A 16,405-nucleotide genomic window follows, 5' to 3' on the forward strand; every position below is an offset into this window, starting at 1 on the left:
AATAAACAGAAGCAACCTACATTTGTATAAACAGATCTGATATTACAGAGGTACTCAAGAGATTTTTGCACTCTTGACTGCGAAAGAACAAAAATACAATGGCAGTAATCCCATTGAATCAGCTGTAATACAAATAACCTGTAACTGGTCTCAGTCAGCACCCCGAAACCCTTCTAAAATAACATTTCCACCTACTAAAAACTATGAAAATGTCAAGTTTTGCAGGGAAGGTGTTCCAAAGTTCTGCTGCCACAGAAAACGAGTTGCTGCGAGTCATTGCCAAGTTGCTGCTAAGTTCTGGAAACATTAACCTATCCTTGCATGCTCCCTTTCCTTTTCAGGGGAAAAAAAAATGCTCTACTGTAGCACGCTACTCTCAGTGTAAACTCCTTACACGAGAAGGTCGTAGGAGAAGCGAACGTTTAGGTTCAGGATGTTATAGGAATTCTAAGGTCTCAAATATAATAATAATAATAATAATAATAATAATAATAATAATAATAATTTTTTATTTATACCCCGCCCTCCCCAGCCAAGGCCGGGCTCAGAGCGGCTTACAAGCAATAATAAAAACAAGATGAATGATTACAACTTAAAACAAAAGTAAAGTACAACATTAAAATAATGGAACATTAAAATATTAAAATGTAGCCTCATCGGAGGAGGAGAAGGAAAAGAAAAAAGAAAGAGAGGGAGGGAATCAAATTGGCTCCAAGCCAAAGGCCAGGAGGAACAACTCTGTCTTACAGGTCCTGCGGAAAGAAATCAGATCCTGCAGGGCCCTGGTCTCATGAGGCAGAGCGTTCCACCAGAATATAGAATATAGAATAAATGTTGATAATTGCACAAGGTAAACACACATACATACTGTAAGTATATAAGCCACATGTCTAAAATAGTACTGGAGAGCAATCCAAAAGCCATCTTGGCTTTCCTAAAGACTCTAAATATTTCCTCTGCCTCCTTAATCCCCCTTGCCTGAGAACAGGTAGGCAGATAGCAATCTGGGGAAGTTCCTGAAGGGATTCCTCTCCTCTACATCTATGAACCTCCTTTGTATTAATTGTCATTGTTTGCCCAGATGCTCTGCATTGAGCGATGTCTGACAGGCATCCTGATTGGATGGTTAAGTCCCTCAAAGGCAGCTATGGGGCTGCAGCGCTCATCTCACTTTCAGGCCGAGGGAGCTGGAGCATTTGTCCACAGACAGCTTTCCGGGTCATGTGGCCAGCATGACTAAACCACTTCTGGTGCAACAGGACACTAACAAGTGCCAGCGCGTACGGAAACGCCGTTTACCTTCCCACCGCAGTGGTACCTGTTTATCTACTTGCACTGGTGAGCTTTGGAACTGCTAGGTTGACAGGAACTGGGACAGAGCAACGGGAGCTAACCCCGTCGTGGGGATTCAAACCGCTGACCTGATCAGCAAGCCCAAGAGGCTCAGTGGTTTAGACCACAGTGCCACCCTCTCCCGTAAATGTTTTGTGTAAACTGTGTCTGGAACTATTTGAAACATGCTAAATCCTCAGGAATATCATACCTTGGCCTGCCTGAGCCACAGTAACCCCACCTTAAAAGTAAAGGGACCCCTGACCATTAGGTCCAGTCGGGAACGACTCTGGGGTTACGGCGCTCATCTTGCTTTATTGGCCAAGGGAGCCGGCATACAGCTTCCAGGTCATGTGGCCAGCATGACTAAGCCGCTTCTGGCGAACCAGAGCAGCGAACGGAAATGCCATTTGCCTTCCCACCGGAGCGGTACCTATTTATCTACTTGCACTTTGACGTGCTTTCGAACTGCTAGGTTGACAGGAGCAGGGACCGAACAACGGGAGCTCACCCCTCCGCGGGGATTCGAACCGCCGACCTTCTGATTGGCAAGTCCTAGGCTCCGTGGTTTAACCCACAGCGCCACCCGCGTCCAACCCCACCTTATGTGTGATGTAATTTCTAACTGTTTGTAGAGAGGATGTCCTTCTTCTCCGTGCCAAAATGCAAACCCTTAAAAGAGATGTTTCTTTTCGGTTCTGGGTCTCTCTTGCATCCTTGCTAGCAGGGGAGGGAACTCTGTTGCAATAGAAAAAAATAAAGATCTGCCTTGCTTTCGCTGCATCCGGCCTCCATCCATTCATCTCTGACCGATCATGGACTTAGGGGACTCATTCCCTTGGGGCATTGGGCAGCAAAAACCAACCACCCTTATTTTTCCTATATTGAGGAGAACGTCATTGGTTCTTGGTGGCTCCCATTAAGTTCTGTGCAGCAGCAAGCAGCCTGCAATGTGGGCCCTGGCTAGACAGGGACTGGGCAAGGCAAAAACACAGATCCAGGGCCGGATTTAGGTTTGATGAGATCCTAAGCTACTGAAGGTAATGGGGCCCTTTCTATGTCCAGCTGTCCTTTGTCAACAGCAAATTGTCGCTGTTCTTTTGGGTTGAATATATGCTATATGGTAATTTACGGACCTAATAGGTATCTAAAGCCATTAGCACATGCAGAATGCAGGCACCCTATATATAGAAATGAGCAAACCAGTGATATTTTAGGGAGCAGGCTAGCAGGTGGGGCCCACGACTTACATCATAGGAGCCTACACAACACAAAACACTGTTGCCGTATGTAGGTTTTATTTTATTTGTTTTTTATCTCATATTTTGGAAATGTACATCCAGGTTTTTTTCTCCTTTAATTTTTTTTGGGGGGCCCCAAGAGAGTAGGGCCCTAAGCTATAGCTTGTTTAGCTTATACGTCATGGGTAGGCAAACTAAGGCTCAGGGGCCGGATCCAGCCCAATCGTCTTCTAAATCCGGCCCACAGACAGCATGTTTTTACATGAGTAGAATGTGCCCTTTTATTTAAAATGCATGTCTGGATTATTTGTGGGGCCTGTCTGGTGTTTTTACATGAGTAGAATGTGTGCTTTTATTTCAAATGCATCTCTGGGTTATTTGTGTTGTTGTTGTTTAGTCGTTTAGTCGCTTCCGACTATTCGTGACCCCATGGACCAGAGCACGCCAGGCACTCCTGTCTTCCACTGCCTCCCGCAGTTTGGTCAAACTCATGTTGATAGCTTCGAGAACACTGTCCAACCAACTCGTCCTCTGTTGTCCCCTTCTCCTTGTGCCCTCCATCTTTCCCATCAGGATCTTTTCCAGGGAGTCTTCTCTTCTCATGAGGTGGCCAAAGTGTCAAATGGGCCTTAGAAAGCACTGCTAATAACAAGGCCAGTGGAAGTGAGGATATTCCAGCTGAACTATTTAAATTTTTTAAAGATGATTGCTGTTAAGGTGCTACACTCAATATGCCAGCAAGTGTAGAAAACTCAGCAGTGGCCAGAGGACTGGAGAAGATCAGTCTACATCCCAATGCCAAAGAAGGGCAATGCCAAAGAGTGCTCCAACTACCGCACAATTGTACTCATTTCACATGCTAGCAAGGTTATGGTTAAAATTCTACAAGGAAGGCTCAAGCAGTATGTGGACCGAGAACTCCCAGAAGTGCAAGCTGGATTTCGAAGGGGTTATTTGTTGTTGTTGTTTAGTCATTCAGTCGTGTCCGACTCTTCGTGACCCCCTGGACCAGAGCACGCCAGGCACTCCTGTCTTCCACTGCCTCCCGCAGTTTGGTCAAACTCATGCTGGTAGCTTCGAGAACACTATCCAACCATCTCGTCCTCTGTCGTCCCCTTCTCCTTGTGCCCTCCATCTTTCCCAACATCAGGGTCTTTTCCAGGGAGTCTTCTCTTCTCATGAGGTGGCCAAAGTATTGGAGCCTCAGCTTCAGGATCTGTCCTTCCAGTGAGCACTCAGGGCTGATTTCCTTCAGAATGGATAGGTATGATCTACTTGCAGTCCATGGGACTCTCAAGAGTCTCCTCCAACACCATAATTCAAAAGCCTGAGGCAGAAGCTATTAAAAGGCCCTCGTTGCCTTCGGCCTCTAGGGAGGCACCAAAATAGGAGCTGCTGGTGCTTCTGCTGCTGCCGCGCAGGCCATCTGCTCGCGGGCAGCTTGGCAAGCAGCGCCTCTTCTTCCCAAACATGGTCAAAGAAAGGGTCGCGCCGGGTGCCGCTGCCTGAGGAAAGCGCCGCCGCCTTTGCTTTCCCCCAAAAGATCCGCGGCCAATACTTCTGACCCGCGCACACTCGCGGGAGAATTGCAACCGGTCGCCCGGGGGCGCAGCAGCCTGCGCGCAGCGAGCCCATTTTTTTGCAGGTCCCCCTCGGGCGGCGTCGGTCAGAAGAGAGGACGAGGCAGCAGCAAGAGGCGAGCTGGCGGAGTCTTTCCTCCAGCACCCCCAATGATGACAGGGCGCCCCCTCCCCTCCATGAGCGCACAAGGGCCATCCCGAGGGGAGCGTCCGCGCGCGCTCCACGCGCAGCAGCCTGAGGCGATAGACGCGCGCGGCGAGGGGGCCGCCTTTTGTCTCGCGCTTTTTTCTTCTTCTTAATTTCGGGAAGCGGGCGCGCGCCTCCCCTCCTCCGCGCTCGCGCCGCCGAGGTTGCGCGCGTGGAGAGCAGGTGGGTCTTCGCGCCGCGCGCGCCGCTGTGTGTTTGTTTGTGTGGGGCTGGGTGTCTCTGTCACGATACACGCGCGAGCGAGAGGGGTGTCTGTTTGGGTCGCGCTCTGGGCCTTTGGGAAATGTCTGGAGAGGCAGGCGACCACCTTCGCTCTCCCCAAACCTAGCCCCCCCCCCAGCCCGTTTCCTATCGGGGGCGTTTTTTCCTACTTGTCGTCTTCCCGAGCGCGCAGAACGAAACGCGACAGACGCGTGACTTCGAATTGGCTCCCTTTTGTCTCGCTGCCCGGTGCAGGACAAACTGCTAGCTTTTGTCTGCAGGCACCGGTTTCGGATTTAGGTATAAGCTAAACAAGCTATAGTTTAGGGCCCCACTCTCTTGGCCCCCCCCCCCCCAAATTATGAGTCTGTAAATTGTGTTTCTAAAATTGTTGTTTCCAAATGCCAGTGTGTTTGCATTATTTTGTTATGAATAAAAAATCATTTTAAGGTAGAGCTTAATTATTTCAATATTAATATACTTCTTAATTGTGTTTCACTATTAATATACTTAATAATAATAATAATAATAATAATAATTTATTTATACCCCATCCATCTGGCTGGGTTTCCCCAGCTACTCTGGGCGGCTTCCAACCAAATATTAAAATACAGTAATACATCAAGCATTAAAAGCTTCCCTAAACAGGGCTGCCTTCAGATGTCTTCTAAAAGTTTGGTAGTTGTTGTTCTCTTTGACATATGGTGGGAGGGCGTTCCACAGGGCGGGTGCCACTACCAAGAAGGCCTTCTGCCTGGTTCCCTGCTACATAATTGTATTTTACTATTAATATACTTCTTAATTGTATTTCAGTTCAACAATGACTTTGATAAAATGCATATTTTGTTATGTGCAAATGGCTTTAGATACCTATTAGGTCCATAAATTACCATATAGCATATATATATATAGCATAACACAAAAAAACAGCAACAATTTGTTGTTGACAAAGGACAGCTGGACATATAAAGGGCCCCGTTACCTTCAGTAGCTTACGGCCTCATCAGATCTAAATCTGGCCCTGGCAGGCACTGTGTTTTTGAACGTGTGAATAACAGCAGGAGCCCAGACTTTCCTGCGCTCTCGTGTGCGGTGCTGCGCCCCGTGATCCTAAAGAAGAGAAGTTGCAATCCCACTTAATGGGGGAAGAAGCACCATTGAATCCAGTAGGTTACACATAAAAGGTTCTGAGGGTGCTGTAAAGTTGCATTGTACAAATGTGACACTAGATGGCGACGGTGAGCGATGGAAAATTCAATATATGTTTTTCAAAACTTTTTATTTATTTATTTAAAAAGCATTTAATAATTTTAATAATTTATTATTTATACCCCGCCCATCTGGCTGGGTCTCCCCAGCCACTCTGGGCAGTTCCCAATAGAATATTAAAAATACCATCAAACATTAAATTCTTGCCTTCAGATAGAATAAGAATAAATAAGAATTTTCACAACGTTTTTTATACGTGTCTCAGTTCCACCTAGGACTTAGTTCCAAGTAAACCTGTTTAATGTTGCGCTGTAAGTCCCGTTACATTAAACGGGAGTCACTCCCTACTAGTCGTGCAATCCTACAACGCATGTCCACTCAGAAGTAAACCCCATTGTGTTGCATGGGTTTTACTCCCGGATAAGTGTGTTTAGGATTGCACTGATTCAAGTTCCATATGCTTAAAAAATAAATACCGTATTTCTTGCTCTATAAGACTCTCTTTTTCCCTCCCAAAAAGTAAGGGGAAATGTGTGTGCGTCTTATGGAGCGAATGCAGGCTGCACAGCTATCCCAGAAGCCAGAACAGCAAGAGGGATTGCTGCTTTCACTGCGCAGTGATCCCTCTTGCCTTGGTTTCTGAGATTCAGAATATTTTTTTTCTTGTTTTCCTTCTCCAAAAATAATAATAATAATAATAATAATAATAATAATAATAATATCTTTATTGTCATTGCCCCCTTCGGGGACAACGAAATTACTTGGCTGCTCCATAAAAACACTAATTAAAAAAATATAGTAAAATACATAAAACACCAATTAAAAAAATATAGTAAAATACAGCAAAGGAGATTTGATGACTTTCAAAGTCCGGGCTTCCCATTCAGGGCCGAGATCGCTCTGGAGAAGAAGCTGTTCTTAAGACGGCTTGTTCTTGTCTTCATCGTCCTGTATCTCCGTCCCGACGGCAAGAGCTCGAAGAGACAGTGACCAGGATGCGATGGATCTTTTACTATGTCCAGTGCCTTCCTATGGCACCTTGTGGCGTAAATCCGCTCTAAGGTGGAGAGTGGGCAGCCAACAATGCTCTCTGCTGCCTTCACAACCCTGTGCAACCCCAACCTGTCCTGGGTAGTACAGCTTCCGTACCACACACATAAGCCATAAGTAAGCACGCTCTCAATGGCACAGTGATAGAAGGCAAGCAGCAGTTTCTGCGGAAGATGGTTTTTCCTTAGTATTCTCAAAAAATACAGTCTCTGCTGCGCCTTCTTCACAAGCCCCCTTGTGTTGACACTCCAGGACAGATCCTCTTGTAACTCAATGCCCAAAAACTAGGTGCGTCTTGTGGTCTGGTGCGTCTTATAGAGCGAAAAATACGGTAAATCACTGATTGGTCATTGAACCGAATACAAGTTTTTGGAAATTGTGAAGTCAAAATTTTATTTTATTTCTATTTTAACCATCCCATCTGGTGCCTGTTAATTGAGAGATGTATTGCTATATAAGTATGTTTGTTTATACAGTATATATTCTTTCTTTCAAGAGAAATAGAGCACTGTCTGAGGTCATTTGATGCTGTTCCATTGTTAAAAACAAACAAGATGGTTAGTGCCTGGGCAGGAGCCTGATATATCCTACTTTGATTTTTTCTTAATGTATATAAATCATTAAAAATAAAATAGTTTTAATCCAGACTGGTGGAGTTATCTGTTGAAATCCATGGGAAAGATGGGAGGGGGCAAGGTAAGGATAAGGAGCTTGTTTAGGATTCGGGAGAGTACAAAAGTTACATAATCAGAGTGATTTAACATGATTAATTATTTCAGCAGCAGCATGCTTGCCAGAGCTGATGAGACCAGGGTGACTAGTTCTAGTACTTGCATACACAGTGGTACCTCGGGTTAAGAACTTAATTCGTTCTGGAGGGCCTTTCTTAACCTGAAACTGTTCTTAACCTAGGACACCACTTTAGCTAATGGGGCCTCCCGCTGCCGCCGCACGATTTCTGTTCTCATCCTGAAGCAAAGTTCTTAACCCGAGGTACTATTTCTGGGTTAGCGGAGTCTGTAACCTGAAGCGTATGTAACCTGAAGCATCTGCAACCCAAGGTACCACTGTACAACTTCCATTGAATCAGGAGGGCCTTAAAATGATATTTCCAGGGAAATATTTATTTTAAAGTTTCTTTTCCTCAAGTATATTCTGTCTTATACTTTAACCTTCAGGTGGGTATACACCTTTATCTAAAATATGGCAAGACATTGAGATGATGTCCAAATAAGGCAATTTATACTGGAACTAGATAAAGAAGAAGATTATGAGGCCATTCTTCCATAAGTGTGCATTTACTTATTTACACCTCATTTACTTGTTGATACCTAACACTAGACTTAGCTCTTTGTATTTCACACCTTATGGACTCTACCATATTGTGGGAGCCAGATCTGGATTTTCTTATACCTTTTCCTTTTTGGGGTACTCCTGGTATGAGAAAATCTGGATTGAAGGAGAAGTGTGGGAGGACAGTGCTTTGGAGGAGAGCATCATAGAGCATCGCAGAGAATTAATGGAGATACTGGAAGCTTAATGTCTCCATTAAACAACAGTATGGATGAGCCCAGAATGAATACAGTGGTACCTCGGTTTGCGAGCGTCTCAGAAGTTAAATGTTTTGAACACCGAAAACCTGGAAGTAAATGATTCCTTTTTCAAATGCGCCTCAGACATCGAACAGCTTCCACTGAGTTTTCATTTTTCTCTACAGTGGTACCTCAGGTTACATACGCTTCAGGTTACAGACTCCGCTAACCCAGAAATAGTGCTTCAGGTTAAGAACTTTGCTTCAGGATGAGAACAGAAATCGTGCTCCGGTGGCGCGGCGGCAGCGGGAGGCCCCATTAGCTAAAGTGGTGCTTCAGGTTAAGAACAGTTTCAGGTTAAGAATGGACCTCCGGAACGAATTAAGTACTTAACCTGAGGTACCACTGTATTAAATTTGCAGGCCACCCTTTGCACCTTGGTTTTTGAACGTTTCGGGTGGTCTTCCAGAACAGATTATGTTCAAAAACCGAGGTGCCACTGTATATTAATTCAGTAGGGCTTACTTCTGAGTAAGCACGCTCTACTATCTTCATTTCTTTACCATTTCTTGACATTTTATTGCAGTGATGGCACTGACTGATCAGGAGGAATATACCTATATATACAGAGACAGCTCTCATCCTGTGGAATTCTTGGATGCATTCAGAACATTCTACCTTGAAGGTGTATTCACTGATATTGCCCTTCAATGTGCATCAGGCGTGGTTTTCCATTGCCATAAAGCTGTGCTAGCTGCTTGCAGCAACTATTTCAAGGCCATGTTCACCTCTGACATGAAAGAGAAGTCTAAGAGCCAGGTCAAACTTTCTGGACTCAGTCCCACAATACTGGAATCCCTGGTGATTTACGCTTACACATCAGAGGTTCAAATAACAAAGAGAAATGTCCAGAGCCTGCTCCAAGCAGCAGACCTCCTTCAGTTTGCCTCGGTGAAAAAAGCCTGCGAGCGGTTTCTGATACGGCACTTGGATGTCGACAACTGCCTAGGAATGCACTCCTTTGCAGAGTACCACGTCTGCTCAGAGCTGGAGAAGGAATCTAGAAGGATATTGTTATCGAGATTTGACGAGGTGTGGGCGCAGGAAGAATTTTTGGAGATCAGCAGCGAGAAGCTCCAGTTTATTCTCTCCAGAAAGAACCTCGGCCTTTGGAAAGAGGGGGCAGCCGTGGAACCCATTGTTAAGTGGATAGCCTACGACGTGGAAAAGAGAAGCGAGTGCATTTATGATCTGCTGAGCTGCCTCGAAGCAGATTTAGATGAAATGTATCTGAGGTCAGCTTTAAGCTTGCACAAGAAAAGCCGGCTGAATGAAAACAAGATCCGGTCTCTGATACACAACGCGCTGCGCCCCAACCCAAAGGCAGTTCCTACGAGGTCTACGGCTGTTATGTATGTGATTGGAGGGTACTACTGGCATCCTTTATCGGAGGTGCATGCATGGGATCCAATCGCCAATGTCTGGATCCAGGGAGCTGACATGCCGGACCACGCGAGGGAAAGCTATGCAGTTGCTAGTCTGGGGCCCAACATTTATGTGACAGGCGGCTATAGAACAGACAATATAGAATCCCTCGATGTCATGTGGATATACAACTGTGAAGCCGATGAATGGGTTGAAGGCTGCCCGATGCTTAACGCAAGGTACTACCACTGCGCAGTCACCTTGAGCGGCTGCATCTACGCTTTAGGGGGTTACAGAAAAGGAGCTCCGGCTGAAGAAGCAGAATTCTATGACCCTTTAAAAAAGAGATGGGTCCCTATTGCAAACATGATTAAAGGTAAGTGGAATATTGCATGCTTATTTGCATTTTCGCATGTGTCTTTTAAAAATGAATGAATATTTCCCCCCCCCCCCCCAGGATACACAATTTATTTTTTGTTCAATCTTTTAAAAGATAGCCTGATTAGCCTTCTGCCCATGAAAAGAAATGTGTGAGATGCAATTGCTTGAGTGAAGAAACATTGTCAGTTGCCTTTTTCACTTAGAATTTATGTTTGGCTACTACAACGGAATTTCTGCTCCAACACAATCTTACAATAAGTTTGTTCTGGTTTAAGTTTTCGGGTGCATGCACACTTCTTCAGATACGCGCATGCACACGAAAGCTTATACCAGAACAAACTTAGTTGGTCTATAAAGTGCTACTGGACAATTTTAATTATTATTATTTTTATTTCTACTGTGTCATACCAACACCTGAATCTACAATCTATCACTGTAGCTTAAACTTAAAGTGCATTCATTGTGCTTATTAGCTGTTCATAACTCGTTATCAGGAGCACATTTCTCTTAATGTTTTGGATATTATTGTCTTCTGTTAAATCATTTTAAGTTCTTGTGTTGCCTTCCTCAACAAATTTCAAATGAAAATATACAAACTTGTGCATTCTCACAAGCTTGATCAGCAGAATATATTGCCATACCTACCTTGTTTCTTCTTAAGCATTGAAAAAACTAGCTCTGTGACCAAATGCAGATCTATAAAAATTGGAAAAGCTTCAAGATGAACCAGAAAAAGCCTTTAGAGTATAATTTATTATGAAATCATTTCAAATATTGAATTTCTAGTTCTGTATTTCTATACCATTACATCATTGCTAATGTATTAGTTATATTACTAACTTGTTGGTGAATGTTACTCCATTTTAAAGCTTTTTAGCAATTTCAGTTTTTATTAATTAGGGGTTGGGAATGCCACAGCCTGTGTCTTGAATGAAGTTATCTATGTCACTGGAGGTCACTACGGTTATCGGGGAAGCTGCACTTACGACAAAGTTCAAAGTTACCACTCTAATATTAATGAATGGAATGTCATCACCACCAGTCCGTATCCAGGTAAGCTTTACTTCCGCTCGGTGGTTTGAATAATTGCCTTCCAAAAGCAGCAATTTGCCTGTTTTTCGTCCAAGAAAAGAAATATCTGCAGCTGCTCTGCTGATTTGCACCCACACGTTAACATTCAAAAGCTCACAGCCAGCTAGCAATACTAGGGCATTAACAGGCATTGTTGAGTAACCCACTTCCTTGCAGGGAGCCCACTACTGACTCACAGAACCTGCTGCTCCCCCTTCCTTTGCTCTTTCTGCCTGTTCAGTTTTCCCCCAGTGCTTTTGTATTATGGCCCCCAAACTCTGGTCCTGCTGTACTTCTACCATTTAGGGATTTTAGATTTGGAAGGTGTGGGAGTGTTCAGGGAGGCAGGAGAGGATATATTGTTTAGTAATAATATCCTTCCTAACTTGCGCTAGCAAGTTCTATAATTTAGCAGAGTTTTAACATTCCCCTTTAAACGCACAGCGGGTAGCTGGTTGCAAGCTTGTTTAAGTTTCTCACCATAGATTTCTGGTAAGATCCCTTCCTTCTCCATCTTCCTTTCGTTGCGTGAGCTGCCGTGACTGTCAGTCTGCAGTCACTGGGGTGAACCCCCCATATGGGGTAGATCCACATGTATATAGTGGTGCCTCGCAAGACGAAATTAATTCGTTCCGCGAGTTTTTTCGTCTTGCGAAGCACCACGGCGGGGAGGGGTGGGGAGAAGCAGGGCAGCTGCCGCACCCGCGCCTTGTGGCCACCGCGCGAAGTGGCTGCTGGAGGGCAGTGGGGCTCAGGAGCGCGACTCCGGCTGCAACTCTGGCTGCTGGCGGCAACAGCTCCTGAGGGGAGCGTGCGAGGGCGGTGGGCAGCGGCGCGAGGCAGCCGGAAGGTCGGCCGGAAGGTGGGAGGGAGCCGGAGGAGCCTTCAGCAGGAAGGTGGGAGGGAGCCGGAGGAGCGGGGAAGCGAGCGTGCAACCGTCGCCATGACAGGAGAGGCAGGGCTGTTTCATCTAGCGAAGCAAGCCCTTAGAAAAATCCACCTTGCGAAGCACCTCAGAAAACGAAAAACCCTTTTGTCTAGCGGGTTTTTCGTCTTCCGAGGCATTCGTCTTGCGGGGTACCACTGTATATACCTTTGTAACTAGGTCTGCCTTCAGGGATCCAACTGTGAACTGATGATGTGAATAAACTACTTTTATATATCTTAAACAAGATTTATTCTTTTAAGAGGGAAATAAGAGATCTTACCAGGAATCTATACAGTGGTACCTCTGGTTACGTACTTAATTCGTTCCGGAGGTCCATTCTTAACCTGAAACTGTTCTTAACCTGAAGCACCACTTTAGCTAGTGGGGCCTCCTGCTGCTGCCGCACCGCCACTGGGCGATTTCTGTTCTCATCCTGAAGCAAAGTTCCTAACCCGAGGTACTACACTTTGAGGAGCTTTCGGACTGCTAGTTTGGCAGGAGCAGGGACCGAGCAACGGGAGCTCACCCCGTCGTGGGGGTTCGAACCGCCAACCTTCTGATCGGCAAGCCCTAGGCTCTGTGGTTTAACCCACAGCGACACCCGCGTCCCTTCAGCGCAAGTTAGGAAGGATATTAATAAACAATATATCCTCTCTTGCCTCCCTGAACATTCCCACAGAAGAGACCCTGTGGACAATCTAGTCCAGCCCCCTGCAATGCAGGTATACAGTATGCAGCTGTTCCATATGGGGACCGAACCTGCAACCTTAGCATTATCAGCGCCACGCTCTAATCAACTGAGCAATCCTGCTGCCTGCCCTTTTTCTTCCTTTTCTTCAAACGCTTATTCAGTGTTTTCCGGCACTCTCTGTTTTACCTGTAGAATATGGGCTGTGTTCCATTGCACTGGAGAACAAGCTGTACCTCGTGGGTGGACAATCGACGGTGACGGATTGCTATGACCCAGAGCAGAATGTGTGGAAACAGAAGGCTGATATGGTAGAAAGAAGGATGGAGTGCGGCGCTGTCGTCATGAATGGATGCATCTATGTGACGGGAGGCTATTCCTCTTCCAAAGGGTCGTATTTGCAGAACATTGAGAAGTACGATCCTGAATGCGATACGTGGGAAATTGTGGGGAATCTCCCCAGTTCTATGCGCTCGCATGGCTGTGTCTGCCTGTACAGTGTGCTAGAGGTTGAAAATGCCACTTATGGGACAAGGAACTAATAATATAAGGAGCCCAAAACTAGAGGAAGGTGACCCACCACCTAATGATGGGGACTTACTACTCCGTTTGGCTTTTATTGACACTAAGCCTAGTGCATCAACTCCAGTTAAGCTCCAATATTGTTGATACAAGGGCTACCACTTCTTTTGTTACTACTGTTCTCTGCCCTAGAAGCAATGTGAATGTTTTGTTGCTGCCAGAGCCAGATCTGATTAACTGTTGGGGGGTTAGGGCAGGCATAGGCAAGCCCCAGCCCTCCAGGTGTTTGAGACTACAATTCCCATCATCCCTAGCTAACAGTGGTCAGGGATGATGGGAATTGTAGTCCCGGACATCTGGAGGGCCGGAGTTTGCCTATGCCTGGCTTAGGGTTTTATATTTCTAAAGGGAGGACAAACATTGGTTTTTGTGTGTGTGTGAACCAAGTTATTTTTTGCACCGAATAAGGTCTTAAAGCCCATGTTAAACAGGGATGAGGAGCAGCCTTTAACCTTCCATATATTGCTAAACTCCAAGTCTCATCAGCATGACTGATGGTCATGGATGATAGGTGCTGCAGTCCAAGACATCTGGGAGAGGTTCTCCATCTCTGGTATGACATCTCCATTTTATCTCAGGACCATAGCAAACTGCAGACTTGGGATTCTCATAATACCCAGCACAATCCCCCCCTTTTCCCCACTCTGCCCTTGACATTTGGAAAGTTGTTTGGCTTTACGTACAAGCTCTGTAAGGGTTAGGGTGAATTCAGCAGGTTGGTCACTATTTTGTGATATTTTTAATCAGTCCTAAAATAGTTATTGTGCTACTGTTGCTTTTGGATTTTTGTCCGAGAGACAGACACCACTGCCTACAATTTATGTCTAATCAATAGGTGGCATCTACGCTACAGTTGACCTCCCTTATTAATTTTATGGTACTACTGTGTTGCCGTTGTGTATGAACGGTACAATAGCTATCAAAATAAAATATAGGTGGGGTGTGTGGAAATGAGCACAACTCCCTAATTTTAGGGTCCTACGAGGTTAGGCAGTGGTACTTTCTTGGATCTGACTGGGCAAAAGACCCCACTTTTTGTACATTACCTAACTTGCTTCGCCCAAAAATTTGAACAATGTGCTTTTCAAATGCATTTTGGACTAGAAATGTTTCGTTTATCTTTCATAGTTGTAAAACTGCTTTTGCATATCGTGTTTGTGTTTCAGAATGACGATCTAAAAATGACTTTTTGAAAATGTAAACAATTGAATTTGTGGTCTAGGCCACTGACGATAACCAGCTGCTTATAAAACGTTGCTGCCTTTTCTTTATTTGGCTTACAGAGCTCCAAATGCTAAGCCAAACTATGCCTCACCATGAACAAGCAAGTGTGCAACTAGGAAGTCATGGCCACTTCACTCCTACCCTGGTCCTGCAGCTACCATGCTACAGACACCTATACCATGGTTTGACTTAGCATTCCATGTAAACCTGAGTGCATGGTTTGTCTTCCCTGATAAGTCAAGCACAAACCTTGGGGACAGCTCATTGCGGAGCTTTGAGGAAGACAAAGCATGTGCCCAGGTTGGCACATAATGTTAATGGCTTGGTTCCTGGCAGCATGGCAACCACAGGAATGGAGAGGGTGAGGAGCAAAGCAGTCACAAGAATTTTAAGAATTACTATTTGGATTTTAGTTCAAAAGCACCAGCACTGTAATATCACTTCAGTACTTTTCTTATTTCCAAAAAAGTTGCTTCACCAGCACAATGATAGCAAATACTACGAAAAGGAACCCACCTGTAACAGTTTCAGGATGACAATGCAGGAGACATCAGCATAAATGTTTACAAACTGCGATTGCCACTGTTCCAGTCACGACTTCAGAGCTATTACTATACCTGGAACATTATTATTTATGGAAGCGGAAAAGGATTAGAATGTAGAGCTTTCAGGTTCTCGTTACAATTGTATTTATTGTTGTTGTTTATATTTAATTTATATTTAATTCACGTTAAGTATGTTGTGCATTTGATAAAAATTTGTAAAGTGTGATTTACTTTTAGGAGTAAACAAAATGCTGCACTGTTTTCTAAATTGTAAAGAATACACTACTTGAAACCCTTTTTCAAGATGTGCTCATTAACTTTGGGGGAAAATAAAAGACTAATCTAATATCTTATACCACTGAAAACACAGGCAACCTCAACTTTTGCAGGGTTTGCATTTTGGGTCATCGCTCGCTTCCGTGAAATCATGTGCAATTGAAAAAGCCTGCAAACACCCCATTACCTCGGGTTAAGAACTTAATTCGTTCTGGAGGTCTGTTCTTAACCTGAAACTGTTCTTAACCTGAAGCACCACTTTAGCTAATGGGGCCTCCCGCTGCTGCTTCCCGCGTCTGTAACCGGAAGCGTATGTAATCCAAGGTACCACTGTATTCCACCCCAGCTCAACTGCTGCCACCCACATCTTCAGTGTGGTGTAGTGGTTAAGAGCGATAGACTCGTAATCTGGTGAACTGGGTTCGATTCCCCGCTCCTCCACATGCAGCTGCTGGGTGACCTTCTCTGAAGTCTCTCAGCCTCACTCACCTCACAGAGTGTTTGTTGTGGGGGAGGATGGGAAAGGAGAATGTTAGCCGCTTTGAGACTCCTTTGGGTAGTGATAAAGCGGGATATCAAATCCAAACTCTTCTCTTCTTCTTCTTCTGTTCACCCTGGGTCACTTCAAGGTTTGGTGATGTGTGCATGTGAATGATTGGTCACATAACAGTATTGGTAGTGCCTAAAATGGGAGTTGCCTATAGCACATCTGGAAATGTGTTTAGGACCAAGAGGGAAGAATACCGTTTCCTTGAAGTAACCTCAGCCATATTTTCTCAACCATGTCAACAGGCTTTCGAGAAGCGATCAAATAAATAATTATATCATTGGTTACAGTCTGGGGGGATGTGGTGGGGTATACTTACGCAATACATCAATAGTACGCCATTGTGCCTTTTGTACGTTCAGGTCCCATGCATTAGAAATATACC

General features: G+C 44.9%; 1 protein-coding gene across 2 annotated transcripts; it reads left to right on the forward strand.

Moving 5' to 3' along the window:
- The first annotated feature begins 3,953 nt into the window (after window positions 1-3,953).
- On the forward strand, window positions 3,954-15,411 carry KLHL23 (kelch like family member 23). 2 transcript variants are annotated; one of them, XM_083409515.1, is made up of 4 exons: window positions 3,954-4,523; window positions 8,940-10,154; window positions 11,060-11,212; window positions 13,042-15,411. In XM_083409515.1, the coding sequence occupies exons 2-4, from the start codon at window positions 8,942-8,944 to the stop codon at window positions 13,386-13,388; spliced, it is 1,713 nt and encodes a 570-aa protein (XP_083265641.1). In that variant the 5' UTR covers window positions 3,954-4,523; window positions 8,940-8,941; the 3' UTR covers window positions 13,389-15,411. The 2 variants fall into 2 exon arrangements, with proteins under 2 accessions (XP_083265641.1, XP_083265642.1); XM_083409516.1 differs by lacking the exon at window positions 3,954-4,523 and adding an exon at window positions 4,607-4,862 and having other exon boundaries at window positions 13,042-13,434.
- The last annotated feature ends 994 nt before the right edge of the window (window positions 15,412-16,405 follow it).

The sequence above is a fragment of the Podarcis tiliguerta genome (assembly GCF_965153285.1).
Source record: "Podarcis tiliguerta genome assembly, chromosome: 1".
Classification (NCBI taxonomy): Eukaryota; Metazoa; Chordata; class Lepidosauria; order Squamata; family Lacertidae; genus Podarcis; species Podarcis tiliguerta.